The sequence below is a fragment of the Chaetura pelagica genome, unplaced genomic scaffold (genome assembly GCF_000747805.2).
Source record: "Chaetura pelagica isolate M959 unplaced genomic scaffold, ChaPel_1.0 scaffold15, whole genome shotgun sequence".
Classification (NCBI taxonomy): Eukaryota; Metazoa; Chordata; class Aves; order Apodiformes; family Apodidae; genus Chaetura; species Chaetura pelagica.
In genome coordinates this window covers 33,395-50,048 of record NW_009953507.1, presented here as the reverse complement: position 1 = coordinate 50,048, position 16,654 = coordinate 33,395, and the positions used below count along the sequence as shown (strand labels likewise).

General features: G+C 38.6%; 1 protein-coding gene across 1 annotated transcript in view; it reads left to right on the top strand.

Annotated features, from left to right (window-relative positions):
* Positions 1-16,654, top strand: part of MOV10L1 (Mov10 RISC complex RNA helicase like 1) — a 40,073-nt gene that overhangs the window by 18,021 nt on the left and 5,398 nt on the right. Inside the window, exons 16-26 of the mRNA XM_009999443.1 lie at positions 1,616-1,646; positions 2,789-2,967; positions 4,362-4,508; positions 5,174-5,295; positions 6,063-6,162; positions 6,605-6,769; positions 8,256-8,429; positions 8,894-9,043; positions 10,910-11,017; positions 12,169-12,306; positions 13,059-13,150. Of these exons, the coding sequence (XP_009997745.1) occupies positions 1,616-1,646; positions 2,789-2,967; positions 4,362-4,508; positions 5,174-5,295; positions 6,063-6,162; positions 6,605-6,769; positions 8,256-8,429; positions 8,894-9,043; positions 10,910-11,017; positions 12,169-12,306; positions 13,059-13,150 (1,406 nt within the window). The remainder of the gene's footprint in view (positions 1-1,615; positions 1,647-2,788; positions 2,968-4,361; positions 4,509-5,173; positions 5,296-6,062; positions 6,163-6,604; positions 6,770-8,255; positions 8,430-8,893; positions 9,044-10,909; positions 11,018-12,168; positions 12,307-13,058; positions 13,151-16,654) is intronic.

Genomic DNA, 16,654 nt, shown 5'->3' with positions numbered 1-16,654 from the left:
GAGTTTTCTGTTGGCTCTGTTGTCAAGTTTCTCATGGTCCCCCTGAACCGAAGATGCACCATCAGACATACAAGGTATGACTCCGATTTTGTTTGCAAATTTTTCAAGGGTGTTACCTGGTCTTATCCCAGTCATTGATGAAAATACTGAATAATAAGTGTCCCAACAAACCTGGGGTTCTTGGCTTTTGGCCAGCTTCCAGCTAGTATCAAACTATAGATTAATATTCTTTGAGCCCAGTAGTTCAGTCAGTTTTCAACTCATCTGTTGATCTAGCTAAAATGTCCTCAGGCTACAATTATAAATGATGTGCTAAATAAACCATTTCAAAAGCCTTGCTGAGATCAAGGAGTATTAAAATGACTGCTTTTCTTTTGTAGCTGTAAAAGTCTGTCCACGTAAGTTTCCTCATCATAGAGAAAACTCACTTTGGTCATGAAAGGTCTGCCCTGTGGTTTAGCCATGCTGACTATTCCCAGTCACCCTTTTTCCAGTCATGTGAATGACGTGGAATCCAGAAGGATGTGCTCCACAATATTCTGGGGGACTGGAGTGAAGCTAATGAGCTATAGTTTGCCAGGTTTCTTGCTTTCTCCTGCTTTCTCAGATTTCCTGGCTTATGATAATTTATTATTATGGATAATAGGCAGCAGGGTCCACAATCAGATCAGTGTGGTGAATCACATCTACTCTATTTGGTGTCTGTAAGCAGTTTGTAGTATGATACTTCCCTTCTGTTACTTCTTCCTTTCCTTCCCATACTGTCACTTTGCATGGGAGTCTGGAGGCCTGCATGTGAGGCAGAAAGAACAGCGAGTTCTTTTCCATATCAGCCATCAATAAATTCTTATCTATGAGCCTGTGATTCTTGAACTGTCTGCCTTGCACCACATTTGCTAAATCCCTTATTACTCTGTTATTGCCGCATTTTAGCTTCAGCTGTACTTTATTGTCTTACTTCCCTGATTATTTTTTTTCCCAACTATCTAAGCAGTGTTTTTTATATATTGCCTGTCCTTGTTTTCGCTTGTAATAAACTTTTTATAAATTGATCAAGAAGTTATATGCTTTCCTAGGCAGGCCTTCTACTGAAATTCCTGGTGATCTTGTGCAATAAGGTGGATTGCTTATGATGTCTCAATAAGCAAATTCTGGTTCTCCTGGGAACCTTTTGCCCCCCATGGTAGCTTCTCAGAGGATTTTGCCTTATAATTTCTTACAGAAAGATTTCTTACCACATTCCCTACAAGCAGTTTTCTCCCATGCTGTAATCTGAAAGAGCTATCATCTTCGTGGTATGGAATGTGAATGTTAACTTATGTGTAAGGAAACAAGTTAACCTGGCCATGGCTTGAAAATTCTCATTGGAACCTTCAAAGTGTTTGTGAAATAAATGTTTGATGTTAACATGAGCCTAATTTTAAATATCTTAAATTGGAAGTGGGAGTTCCTGCACCTTCTCCCACTATCTTAGTGTCTTCAACGTAGATATTCGATTCAGTGGGATATTGCTGTTGGGAAAAGTTAAAACCAAGCAACTTCAGAAGTGTTAGTGAAGATAGTTGCCCCTTGTCTTAAGGTTATAAATGCATTTATCTTCACTTGCTGTTTTCAGGTCAAAAAACTGCAGAACAAACAGGCAAAAAGCATGGCATCAAGGGAGATGAATGTAACAGGTGCGATGAGAGTAACTGTGCTAACAAACCAACCTGGTATTCTTTACTACATGATATTCAAGTAGAGACAGTTTAGGGTTGCAATCATTTCAGTAAAGCAGGGTTGAAGTAAGACACTTCTTAGATGTTGTCGTGTTGTTATAAAAATAAATTCTTGAACGAAACTAGCAGGAAATTTCATTGGAGTCTTTCTGTGGATTACTTTAAAATGTTTCCAGTTCATAAAATCATAGAGTGGTTTGGTTTGAAAAGGACTTTAAAAGACCATCTAGGTCCAGCCCCCCTGCTCTGGGAGGGAGCACCTTGTGCTATACCAAGTTGCTCAAAGCCCTTTCCAACCTGGCCTTGAACACTTAGAGGGAGGAGACAGCAAACATCTGGTGATGTATTTTGTACTCAATAAATTATCATTTTCCAGTCTTCTACTGGAAAATGTTTTGTCATGTTCAAAGTTTTCAATTTGTAATTGGGATGCTGTATCTCATCCTTGGGATAGCTACTTTTAAAAAGATGCTAAAGCTTTAGGAAAGTTTTCAGAAAGCCCAGATAATTCCTGTGTTTTTCTGAAGCGTGACTTTAAATATCATCATACTTAATTGCCAAAAAGCTGATTTTATAATTTTGTAGCAATAGGTTGCCTAAAGAAATATGGAATAGATTACCTAGAACAAACTTCTGTCCGAGGGTTAAAAAGATTCTGCTGTAGAATGCTAAAACTAAACTAGTACAGACAGGATTAAGAAAAAAAATTTAAGTAGTCATGACTTACTACTGGTCATCTGATACTGTCCCTGAAGTACCAGTTACTAAAAGTTACTGAAATCTTACTAATGCTAAAATTGCTGAATAGAGTTCTTAGATTGTGGGGTTAAGTAATCATAGTTCTTTTCTGTTTTAAAGTTTTATTAAAGATCCAATATACTTCTAAAATGTTATTGGCTTATTTCTTACATGCTATTCTATGAAATCAAAATTTTTTAGGAATTTATTAGTTGTTACCACATAAGAAAAATGAAACATTTTTTCAGCCTAATGTGAATTGGAATTTCTTTAATCTATGTATGTTAAAAATATTTATGTGGCATTTTAATATATGCTTATTTTGATTATAGGTGGTGAAACTGTGACACTTCAACAGAGAGCTGGTGAATTTTTCAATCCTATGCTGAATGAGCAACAGAAGTTGGCAGTGAAAAGGATACTGAGTGGTGAATGTCGCCCAATTCCTTATGTTCTCTTTGGGCCACCGGGAACTGGAAAAACTGTAACAGTAATTGAAGCCATTTTACAGGTATTGGTGGATAACAAGTCAGTCATCTTTAATCTTTTCAGTGTTGGAACACTGAAGTCATTTTCTAAATACCACCATATTATTTTTTCCCAAGGAGTTCTCAAGTTGAGTAACACTTTCTATAGCTCTATGAAAGAAGAAAGATCTTGGTATGAGTGCATCCTTAACAAGTTTGCTGAAGACACCAAAGCATGTGATGAAGTCAACAGGCTGGAAGGGAGGGGTGTCTGTCTAGAGGGACCTCTGTGACAGGGAGAAGTGGGCTCGTGCAAACTGCATGAGGTTCAGTGAGGCCAAGTGCAAGGTCCTGCATGTGGCTGGGGCAATCCCAAGCACAGCTACAGGCTGGGTGGAGAATGAGTTGAAAACAGCCTTGAGGAGAAGGACTTGAAGATGGTAGTGGACAAGAAGCTCAACATGAGCCAGCAGTGTGCACTTGCAGCCCAGAAAGCCAGCCATGTCCTGGGCTGCATCAAAAGAAGTGTGGCCAGCAAGTCAAGGGAGGTGATTCTCCCCCTCTACTCAGGTTGTGAGACTCCAGCTGGAGTACTGTGTCTATTTCTGGAGCCCCCAACATGGAGCTCCTGGAGAAAGTCCAGAGAAAGACCACAAACATGATCCAAGGGCTGGAGCACCTCTCCTATGAAGAAAGGCTGAGAGAGTTGGGGCTGTTCAGCTTGGAGAAGAGAAGGTTTCCAAAAGACCTTATACTGGCTTTCCAGTACCTGAAGGCGACCTACAAGAAAGCTGGGGAGGGCAGCAAGGGAAAGCAATGGTGTGGAGGGGTGTAATGGATTAAAACTGGAAGATGGGAGTTTTAGGTTAGACATTAGAAAGAAGTTCTTTAGTGTGAGGGTGGTGAGGCGCTGGAACAGGTTGCCCAGGGAAGTTGTGGAAGCCCCATCCCTGGAAGCGTTCAAGGCCAGGTTGGATAGGGATCTGAGCAACCTGATCCAGTGAGAGATGTCCCTGCCCATGCAGGGGGGTTGGGACATGGTGATCTTTAAGGTCTCTTCCAACCCAAGCTGTTGTGTGGTTCTGTGATACAGATTTAACTGAATTGCTGAATGGCTTATTTTCAAGTCTTCTTGTCTTGGTCTTTAAAGCTTTAATGAACAGTATCTAACTTGTGATTCTAGTAGTGCATAATATATTCATGAAGCACAGGTATACATTCATAAAATAACAGTTAATTCTGCTGTCACTGCACTTCAGTTTGAGAGTACTTAGTCATGACTGTCAAGACTAGTGTTCTTGAACTGCAAAAGATGTATGAATATAACATATGCAAAACTCCTCTGGGTCCTTTATTCAGTGAAGAAAAACAGACCTTTTCTGAGCTAGTGCTGCTTCTCTAACTAATGTTTTTTTAATGTCCATCTTCTTTAATATAGATACATTATACTCTACCAGACAGTCGAGTTTTGGTTTGTGCACCATCAAATGCTGCAACAGATTTGATTTGCTTGCGGCTGCATCAAAGCAATCTGTTAAAACCAGGAGCCATGGTCCGAGTTAATGCTACCTACAGGTCACCAGAGGTAAATACTAGGTATCTGCCAGTTAGTATTTCCATTTCAATATTTTGGTCTTAAAATACTGATGTAGTAATTTAGCTGTCAGTGGTTATTAGGCTGGCTAGGCTTGTTTATTATCCAAAGTACAAACATATTACTTCAGCTTTTCCAGCAGATAGACAAAAATGTTGAACATAATCCTTCGTTTGGTTGTATGATCATAGAATCTTAACCTGTTTCCTGCAGTACTCAACTCCACAAGCAGCACATACATACTGCTGGGATGTTTCACGTGGTAAGATGTTTTGATGTACAGAGTCATCCTAAAATTTGTGACTGAAATCAAGCAGTAATCTCCAAATTCTGACTACTTAGACAGAAAAGTAGGCAAGTAGGACTGTCATCTTTGTAAGTACACACACAGTGTGTGAATTTTATAAATTTGAATATATTCATATGTGTATGTAATGTCCATATGTTCAATTTTGATCCTTACAAGCAAGAAAGCACAGATGTCTTGCATATGAACTACTTTGTTTAGACATTGAAAAATTCATTTTGGTGTGTGAATGGGTCTAAGTGTTTTGCTCAGCTTCTAAAATAGTTTTCAGTGGGCTTTTTTATTCAAATAAAAATGTTATGTTTTAGAGTGGTATTTTGTTTTACAAAATATCTTTTTCTTCCTGCAGCAAATAGATGATGTGCTGAAGCCTTACTGTGAAGAGGCTGATGACATTCGGAAAGCATCGTGGTTCAGGATAATTATTACTACATGCAGCACTGCAGGAATGTTTTATCAAACAGAAATACGGTAGAGTACTGTAAACAGGAATATCACTGAGATAGCTGGATGCTGCAAAACCCAGAGGTTTCATATAACCCTCTGTACTCTAACTTGAGCTGTTTTAATACAGTTTATCACATGTGCCTCTGTTGTGAAATTGTTTTCCTAGCAAGCTGATTAGTTCTTTAGCAGAGACTTTCTCCAGGGTAAATTTTATTAATTAACTTGAATAATGTTAAAAATGTTGGCACAGTAACTTCTCCTCCACTACCAGTGGTAGCCTTGGAAATTACATTGCTAATTGCTACACTAAAAATTATATTGTATTGAGTTTCTATCAAGTCATCTTTACTAACTGTAAACAACCACCATGTCAAGTGCTGTTAACTAAAGTTTCCTCTGGTTTTTATTTTAACTTTGTAAAATGGCTGCCTGAAGCCTGATTGCCTTGGTAGAAGCAAAGCCTGAGGATTGTCTTTGCGCCAAGTGTATTGTTCTAATTTAATAGCTGAAGGACATTGAGAAAAATTAAGGGAAAGTGCCTTAATCTTGATATAAACAATGTTTTAATTAAGATAACCAGTGGCTGTTTAGATTAGGGTATGTAAACAAAGTCAAAGATGGGAAGTGGAAGGGGGTTGTTTTTTCTATAGTCTGTGTTGAAAATACCCATCGTTGCTCTGTGTGCATGGAGTTGCTTGAAGGTAACAATTTGCTGAGGTCAACCACAGGGTGGCAGAATGAACTAATCTGAAAACAAGCCCTGGTTTGGGGTTCGTGTTGTTTAATTCTAGGCTTGGACACTTCACTCATGTGATTCTGGATGAAGCAGGGCAAGCAAGTGAACCAGAGAGCCTGATTCCTATTGGATTGATTTCAGAATCTAATGGACAGGTAGCTTTCTTACTATCATTTATTGAAAGGAAAGAAGTTTTAGTGTACTGTTTTGGGTTTTGTGTTGGATGTAGAATGCAAGCAGCCATTTCATGGTATTGAGTATGGACTTCTGCGTACTTGCAATAGGTTTTATTCATGCACAATATCCATTTCCCACACTTAAAACACATTTTTTTATGTATCTAAAACAAGACTAATTGGCAGAACATGATTCAGTGTGTGGAAAATGTCAAAATAAAAGTAGGCTTTCCTAGCTTAAGGCAACAATGTACTTCTGGGTCTAATCTTTCCATGCAAGCAGATTAGAAGTTTGGAGGAAGGCAGAATACTTTATACAAATTGACTTTTGAATTCTGAATTCTAAAGTGTGTATGTTGTTATTGAAACTGTTTTTCAAAAACTTTTAATACAAGATGGATTTTTTTAATTGCATGTACAGATAGTACTTGTTGGAGATCCAAAGCAGTTAGGACCAGTAATAAAATCTAAAATTGCACTGAATTTTGGATTAAATATGCCCTTGCTGGAAAGACTGACATCAAGAGAGATATATCTGAGAGATGAGGATGCTTTTAGTGCCTGTGGATCATATAATCCTTTGTTGGTGAGTAAAATTACAATTTTAATTTTTTCATGTAAACTTAAGAAAAGGAGAAACTCTGGTTCCTGCTGTTCCACTACCACTTTTTTACTCCCTGATGCTTAGTGATAAGTGTATCTTAAGCATCAGTTTTCTTGGAAAGCTTGATTATTTTGAATATATATTGTGAATAGCAAGGATGCTGAGCCCTCTAGCACATTAAAGCCCTTCTTTGAAGGGATTCTCTATTCTTAAAGTGGAGTAAGTCAAATAAGGTGCACAAAGCAGAACTGTAAATAATGGCTTCAAATTCCCTTCTTCATTGTCCACGTTTGTCATAACTTAGTTCTCCACAAATGAACAAGTGCAACTTCTACTTTTAGCATAAAAAGAAAAACAAAGCCTCCTATTTAAACATAAAGATTATTTTTGCAAACTTCATGTTCCAGGAAGGGGAAAAAAAACAACTGTTCCTGTTTCTTTATAACCCTTTCCTCTGAAGGATAGCTTCCCAAAACTCTTACATGGTGAAGTACCTCAAGTCTGTGTTAAGTGGCAGAGGTATCATAGTGCTTAAATGAGCACAGATGTTTCAGCTGCTTTAAATATTTGTCTGAATCTGAAATAAAGGACTAAAGTTAAGCTTACTAAGATGCCTTCCTAATTCTCATAGTAATATACTTTGAAGAGTCAAACTGAGCAAAAGATGACAAGATGACTATGTAAGTAGAGGAGGGAGGAAATCTGATGGCGGACGTAAGGGGAAAAGTGGAGGTTGGATTCAGCCCACAGAAAAACCTGTCACACTTCCTCCTAAAATCTGTTAAGGCAAACTTTCATTGGTGTGTTCCTTATGCAGTGCTTAAGGAGAATTGATGTAATGAGAGAGCAGGAAATTAAGGCTTTAAAGATACCATTGGACTTAAGTATCATATGTTAGACTTTTTACAGGAAGTTTGGGGGTTTTTTGAGCTGGTTATTATTGACTGGAATGCTTCCTTAAGGCCGTTCTCTCATTTAAAGGCAAATATATTTCTGGTTTCTAAAGGCCAACTATCAGGTGTTCTGATGCCCCCTTTCTGCTTGTCAAGACTTCCTCAAAAAAACCAAAGAACCTAAACAAACAAAAAAACAAACAAAAAAAAAACCCACCAACCTGTTACATTCCTGGAGTTCCCATGAGAAGAATCTGACTCTCTTAAAAAAGAATGTGGTGTTTTAAGAAACTGGAGAATGACCAATTCATCTATCACATATATTCAGGTCTATTTTTTCTTTTTCCTTTGGAGGGAAAAGAGATTGTACTTCAAAAAACTGATTAAATATTTACCGATAGATGATCATACCTGCAGTTTTTGCCTTTAATACAGTTTAATGCAGTTCTTCAGCAGCTTTAGAAAAGCTAAATGGTAGAGGATGGTGAGGCAATATCTGCTTGAGAGCTGTGTACTGGGAAGTCAGAAGAACAATTACCTGTTTCAGTTATGGATTTAGTTTTTTGTCTTTGCAGATCACAAAACTTGTAAAGAATTACAGGTCACATGCTGCACTGCTTGCCTTGCCATCTAAATTGTTTTATCATAAGGAGCTAGAAGTTTGTGCAGACTCTTCAGTAGTAAGTTCATTGCTGCATTGGAGGAGATTGCCCAGGAAGGGATTTCCATTAATTTTTCATGGAATAAGGGTATGTAAAATGTTCATATAGTGAAAGTATTAATAAGGAGACCTGATAGAAGCTTGCTGATTTTTTAGGTGAGTTTTCTTTAGAATTCTAGTAAGGTTATGAAAAAAAAAGAAACTTTTTTGTGCAAGTAATGTGACTTCCTGACCATCTGGTTTTAGAAAAAACTATCCAAGTCAAATGTATGCTAAGAGCTTGAGCAGCTGCTGTGTGTATTGTGGAGACATCTTGATGCAAGTTTAAATTTGTAGCAGATTGACCAAGATGGAGCTACAGTTAGCTGCCTTTCCATTGCTTTGGATTAGAGTTTGCTAGGTTAGAATGAATGCAAGCTGCTAACTCTACAGGTTTATTAAGGCTTCACTTTTTTTTTTTGCATTTAAGTTGTATAAGAATAATCTATTAATAGATACATAGTCAGAGCTGCACGTGGTGGTCATCGTATCATTTCCTTTTCCCTAATACAGGGCAGTGAACTACGTGAAGGTCACAGTCCTTCATGGTTTAATCCAACAGAAGCAGTTCAGATAATGCAGTATTGTTGCCACCTTGCTAAAAGCGAATACACTGCAGTGTCAGTGGCTGACATTGGAGTGATTACACCGTATCGGAAACAGGTATAACTGGTGTCTAGAGTGTTGTTGTTGCTGTGTTTCATCTTGTGGTTTGTGATTTGTGGTTGTGGCCATGGTTTGGTAAAGCAGGGAGGCGTATCTCAGCACTTCACTGTTGTGTGTCATATTACACGGTGTATTATCAATCATTAATGAAGTTTCCATTGAAGTCTAAGCCTAAAGAATGACAGCACGAATGGCATTCTACTTTAAGTTTTAAAAATCAGGAAATTATTAAGAAGAGATATTGCAGTTTTGGAGACAAAAGCAGATTTTCAGTTGTTGGGAGTAAAGAGTGCAAGTCAAGAATTTATTAGCTAACGGTTAAAACAGCAGTCTGATTCTGTCATACTATGTGCTGGGGAGTAGGGAAGTAGGTGGTATGTCACCTTGTTATGCCTTTGAGAAAACTAGAGGAATTGAAACTTCCTAGTTGTGCTGTAATCAGAGTTAAAGTTTGTGTTGCTATTGCAACTTCTAGAAAGTGTTGAAAGTCAACTTGAAATGCTGTGCCTTCAAATGCAGAATGCGAAGGCTTTCATTTTTAAAAGATTAGATCTCTTTTCATTTCCAGAGGATGCTCTGGACAGTGTGCATATTGTTTTTCTTGATGTTCAACCTCTGTATTCATGGCATTGCATGCATGGCTTGGGTGAAACACTGAGGTGTGTGGAAAAGACCAACCCCTTTGGAATAAAGCTCACTTGCAAATTAGAGCTCTGTCTGTACTGATCATACTGGTCAGGTAGGGACCTGCCCATGTTTACAGTTACAATTTATTTTTCAAATATTTTTATGTAGTGTTGGTCTGACTGCACCTCTTATACTCCCTAAAGCATCTTACATCATTTAATATGGTTGTCGTTCCATCTGCCTGTGGTGCAAGACATACAGTGCTAATGTCCACTCCAAAAAAAGTCACCTTGCATTGCAGGAAGTCTGATTAGAAACTAGTCATTGACTGTTATTTTCAGTTCAGGTAGGCATTATTTCTTGGCAAATTCCTTGGAGCACTTGAGGGATAGTCTCTTAGCAGCTCTTAGCACATGGTAATATACTGATCCCACACAAAGCAGCATGTTAATGTATGAGAGTCCTTGTTCTCTTTCTGGTCTTGGGCGTGCTCTTAAGGTCACATCTCACCTCTTTCTTTTATTCTGCGTGATGCAGCTGGCAAGCAAAGATGGAATCTCTGCACAGTCTTCTTGAGGGGCTGGGGAAACCACTTGCTCTACCACATCTGTGGTAAACTTGGGTTTGGATACAATGCACAGTGGAAGGGAGATATTTTCAGTTCAGGTAGGCATTATTTCTTGGCAAATTCCTTGGAGCACTTGAGGGATAGTCTCTTAGCAGCTCTTAGCACATGGTAATATACTGATCCCACACAAAGCAGCATGTTAATGTATGAGAGTCCTTGTTCTCTTTCTGGTCTTGGGCGTGCTCTTAAGGTCACATCTCACCTCTTTCTTTTATTCTGCGTGATGCAGCTGGCAAGCAAAGATGGAATCTCTGCACAGTCTTCTTGAGGGGCTGGGGAAACCACTTGCTCTACCACATCTGTGGTAAACTTGGGTTTGGATACAATGCACAGTGGAAGGGAGAGGATTTATGGGTCCAAGTTGTTCTTCCCTGATTCCTGTTTCAATAATGCTAGGGAGTACCTCACCTTCTAAGCTGTGTTGATACTTCTCAGAAAAAAGTTAGTTTTATTTTAAAACCTTATTAGAGAATGATGGCTAAGCTTGGTGTAGGCATTCCCTGTGACATCTGTGTTAAATCCTCTACTGGTGTATGTAGTATATTTTCCATTTTGAAGTAATCCACTCTCAAATGTAAAAATAAGTTCCTTAAAACACTTTCTTGTAGGTGGAAAAAACTAGACTTCTTCTGAGAAGCGTTGATTTGGCAGACATTAAAGTTGGCACAGTAGAAGAGTTTCAAGGACAGGAGTACAAGGTTATCATTCTATCAACAGTATGTATATTTCTTGTGGTCCTGTGAAGAGTTTTTGTATGTGGTTAATTCTTTGTGTTTCTTTTTTGATGTTTAGGGCTTCTAAAAATTAAAATTGAAAAGCTCTATTTTTGTCAGTCTGTCACAGTATTTGAAAACAGCTTATTTTTCAGTGCATGGAAACTGATTTTGAGGTAAACCTTAACCCTTTTTAGGCGCTCATGCTGACTTTTAGTTTCATGCAGATAATGTACCTTTTGCTTAAGTTTGCATAAAGAGAATGGAAACTGGGTGCATTATTAATAGTAGAGACAACTGTGTAAATCAGAGTATTAAAAAGCAATTGCTATTTGACTCCTAAAAGCTGATGTAGGTTCTTAAATTCTTTTTCACCTTCCCCTTGAGAATTGTCATATAATGGCATACTTCCCAGATGACTTCCCAGTTGCTTTTGAGGGTCCTTCTGTGGCTTTGAGAAAGAGGGATTTTCTTGCTTGGTTTTTTTCAGTGTTGTTTTTTTCCCCAAGGGCAGTGGTACTATGCTTGCTTTCTTTGTTCTGCATCATACCATAGCTTTTCAGTCCAGCATTGTCTATCTCTTAAAAGTAGTTTTATGTATGTAGTCTGCTTCTGTTTATAAGGACTCATTATTTAGGTAATGGAAATTTTATTCTATCAAAGATCAGTTCAAATACAGATTAACTAGTTTTCCACCTCCATTTATTTAGAGCACACTACTTGCTTTGGTTCTTTTTTCTAAACTAAGTCAAAGCACACTGAGACTACTAAAGAAGGCTTGCAGAAAGACACTGTGAATTGTCATTCATCTGTCAGAATTAGAATACCAGAAGCACTAGCATGTCTTCTACCAAAAAGATAAAACCACTGGTTTTTTGGGTATCTTGTGTTTCAAATTACTGTGGGTAATAAAACTAGCTTGCCACTCTCTTGAAATGGCTGAATTTGCATTAGCAGCCTGTTGGGGAATAGACCTTCTGTGGGAAAGCCAATGGTGGGAGATAGCTAGCTGAAATTTGGATTATAAAGCAACTTTTGCATTACTGACACTAAGCTGCAGATTGCTGCAGTAAGCAAATGTTATGTTAAAGTTATGGCTATGCTAGGGACGTTGCTTTCTTATTATTTCTAAAATTATCCATAATTACTTTTAGGTGCGATCTCATGAAGGTGCTTTTGGTGATGAAAAATCCTATTTGGGCTTTCTTTCTAACCCAAAGAGATTTAATGTAGCAATTACTAGAGCGAAAGCTTTGCTGATTGTTGTGGGAAATCCTCATGTTCTCGTGAAAGTAAGTTTTGGTTTTATATCTTTTAATTGCATGTGGTATTTGCCACGGTAAATTAATTATCTGGGTGATTAATCTGATGTAAGGGAACATCTGATTATGTAAAGAATTGGTATGGTGTCATCAGCCTGCATTTGGGAATATCCAACTCCATAGGTTCCTCCTATAAATACAGACAGTTGAGGCCACCCACACAGTAGACTTCCAAGCACAAAGGAAATAATAAAGCTGATCTGTGCATACAGGCTCCTACCTACTTTTTCTTTCTAGAATACATCAGAGTCTCTATGCTGAAATTCTCCAGCAGACTCCAAGTTCAGTAAGCATGCTCTGAATAACATTATACAATCAGATTATTAACAAAATGCAGTTGCTTCATTTTTTAAATGGAGGGTGGTAGAAGTGACTGTTCCAAATGAATGTAGCAGTATAGTGGGTCTCCTTTTGAAGGCAGAGTCCTTCCATGGGAATAAGGTGAGTGTTTTTTATTTGATGTTATATCTGACTTCCTGGATAATAAGAAAAGCAGTGTCCCAGAAGTGGTCTGAGAAGAAAGTTTATTCTCCACACCTGCATGCAACAAATATAACCTAGAGCAGCTCTGAGTATCTTCCACGTTACACCACGCTTGCAGCATTTGTAGAGTCCTGTTTCTGGAAAAGGTCCTATTAAATCTCCTGCATTCAGGTGTCCTGTTAATTTGTTTTACAATACACTTCGGAGCAGCATGATTGAAATTAAGTCTTCTCTTGCAGGATCCCTGTTTTTGTGCACTGTTAGAGTACAGTTTAATGAATGAAGTTTATGTAGGTTGTGACCTGCCTTCAGAGCTGGAACGGCTGCAGAAGTGAGTGGTCTTCACTTTAGCCATGCTACATATGGATCACTTTACAATACTTTAAAAGCTACTGTAATTTTGAAAGACTGATAAATACAACAATGTGTGATTATCACAGTAGAATTATATTTTTGCATTCTTAAGTACTGTAAATATAACATATAATGTAACCATATTTTCTTTCACTCTGTAAGAAGAGTCAGAACATGAAATAACAGCTGTCATTGACTGGTGTTTTACATATCCCCAGATAATGCTTTATGTATTTGACCATAAGAATTTGGGGGTAGGGGACAGAGGATACAGGGGAAATGCTTAAGATAACACTATTGTAATGAAAGAAATTTGCTGGAAGAATGATTTAAACATGTCCCTTCTAGTAACATGTAATACATTGTTAAATGGGAATTATCTACTAGATTAAACTCTCAGTTGTCTTGGGTTTGGGTTTTTTTAATCAAAATGGTTGTTCATGGAAGGTAAGCACAATATTTTGTTCCCTTTATTTGACAGGTGTGACTAGTTTTTCATTGTTCAAAATGCATTCAGTCCTCATCTGTTTTGAAATTAAGACTATTTAACAGAAATTCCATCCTGAGCAAATCCAGCACCTTTTGCCCTCAGGGAAAGGAACAGGTTCTGAAATAGTTGGAAGTTTCTTCAGACAAGATTGCTAATACTTTTCTAAGTACTTAAAAGTTGAAATTTAATACTGTTAAAATAGTAGTGGGAATTTGTTGCTTTACAATTTAAAATAAATAAGACTTCATGCATCTACAGAGAACAGTATGCCTGGATCTGTAACAGTATGTCTGAATACTCCAAGCTTCAGAAAAAGGATATTGATGAAGTCTGACTTTAGCTTTTCTTTGTTCTATCATTTTGTCAGTGTCGCAGTTTTTTCAGACTTTTGTAGTGCCTCCTAAAACTGAACCATCCCAAACAACATGTGTCCTGATATTTTGTTACAGGAGTGTCACAGTAATACATCCATAATGTGAGCTGAAATTATACATTAATATCCCCACTTGACTGATGTTGAGTATCTTATGTCAAGCATGCTTAAAAACACTACTCCCTATTTTTAAGACCTTTGTATATACAGCTGAGATCACACAGGATGTTCCTGACTTTGCACTGCAGTCCAGCTATCTGCTGTGGTGTATGTCAGAACACTGCCTCAAATTGTGGATTAACAGCAACAACATTAAAACCATGTTTTGTGTTTCTACAAATACACTGTAGAAGGAAGTATTGTGGTTTGTTTTGACAAAAATAACTCATGGGTTGGCAATATTCCTGGTATCAGCTTCATTTGGCCCATAGACAATTGGGTTTTTTCTCTTTTTCTGTCCTCTTGTCTTGCCACACAACACTTCAGGAATAGTTGGACAACCCCATGTACCAGTACAGGCTGGGGCCTGACCTGCTGGAGAGCAGTGTAGGAGAAAGGGACCTGGGGGTCCTGGTGGACAGGAGGGAGATCATGAGCCAGCAGGGTGCTCTTGTAGCCAAGAAGGCCAATGGCATCCTGGGGTGTATTAGCAAGAGTGTGGTTAGCAGATCAAGAGAGGCTCTCCTCCCCCTCTAGTCTGTGTTGGTGAGGCCACATCTGGAGTATTTTGTCCAGTTCTGGGCCCCTCAGTTCAAGAAGGACAGGGAACTGCTTGAAAGAGCCCAGCACAGAGTCACAAAGAAAAACCTCTCATCAATGATGCCAGGCCAGTACTCTACATCAAACCTGGGGTTCTGCAGTCTGGACAGGAAAAAAACCAGGCTGGATCAGGTAAGTTGCTGGAGCCAAACAAGGCAGCCCAACCAGCTCACTGTAGATTGACAAATGCAAACAAGAGGAAGTAACAGGTCCTAGTGATGGGAGGCTCTGATCCAAGAGGCAGAGAGACACCCATTTGCCAGCCAGACCCACTCCCTGGAGAGGTTGTTGCTTGTCAGGGGCTCACATAAGGGGTGTCACTGAAAGACTACCCAAGCTTGTACATCCCACTGACTGCTGTCCACTGCTGCTGTTTCATGTGGGCTCCAGTGATACTGAAATGAGAAATCTCAAGACTATTAAGAGAGATTACAGAGTCCTTGGAACAGCACTGAAGTATTCAGAAGCACAGTCTTTCCATCGATCCTCCTGATCAAAGGGGAGGGGCTTGAAAGGGCAAATTGCATTGGGAAAAATCAATAAATGGTTATGGGAGTGGTGTCACAGCCAGGGAGACTTGCTTTGGAAAACCTGGTCTAGGGGCTGATGGGGGTGAAAGAAATTACAAAGCCAGAGAGAGGGCTTCCACCATGTCTTCAGGAGCATGCCAAAGGTACATCAAGCAAAAGACCACAGGAAACACAAATTTCTCTTTTTCCCTACTTACTTCCAAATATTGTATTAGACTTTAAAAAAGCAAGAGACTGAGAAAGAGGTAGTCTGTAAAGCAGAGAATTCCTCAGCCATTTCACATAAGCAGTTAAGAGTTGAAATTTTAAACATATTATAGAAAGACCAGTCAAGCCCTGAGAAAACCCTAGAGGTTTCTTTGCCAGAATGAAAGCATGTGGTACTGAACTGTACACTGAACAGGTTCTTGTTTTCTGAGTATGTTTCAAACAGTAGCAAAGGTCTGAGAAGTTGTGGAAGCCCCATCCCTGGAGGTGTTCAAGGTCAGGTTGGATGGGACTCTGAGCAATCTGGTCTAGTGCAAGGTGTCCCTACTTATGCAGGGGGGTTGGAACTAGAGGATCTTTAAGGTACCTTCCAACTCAAACCATTCTTTGATTCTGTGATATGATTCTATGTTCTGCATTGGAGCAGCCTCCGCCTTACAGGGGTACCAACAGCTGAATTCTGTGCTGTGGCAGCAAGAGCTCCCTCAAAGGATGGTCTTTCCTTGTAGAAAAAAAAAGTACCTTAACTTGTAGGTAGCTACATTTAGAACACAAGTAAAAGAAAAAGCATGCTCTTCTCATAGTGTTTTAGAATATTAAGGCTTTATTAGAGTGCCAGTCCCCAATACTGCTTATTATAGGTCAGTTTGAGTTTTCTCCTTTAAATGAAATAGCTTTGAGGTGTCAAGGAGTATTACACTGCACATTTCGGAGCTCTGGTTCTAGAATAATGAGTATTCTAAACTTAATAAGAAACATTCTTTAAAAAGCAATATTGTTTTTTTGCAACTAACAAAAGAACATGAGCATTCATTCACAGATTCAGAAGCAGTTCATTTGCCTTAGTTTTACCAGACTTGTAAGAATTTATATATTCTGATTAAACAATTGGCGCTCTTTTTAGTAGTAATGGTCAGGAAAATGCAATATGCCTCTAGGCTGTGGGAAAGGTTTTTCTTCCAGCACATGGTGAAGAGTGGGAGTGCAGAATTATCCTTTTAAACTGCTTACATTTCCTTACAGCTTTAAGTGTTGCTATGTCTCAATGTCTTAGTGCCTTTTTAAAGATATTTCAGTACCAGCTTCTTGAGAACCTCCACGAGGAAACGTTTCCGCTGCAGC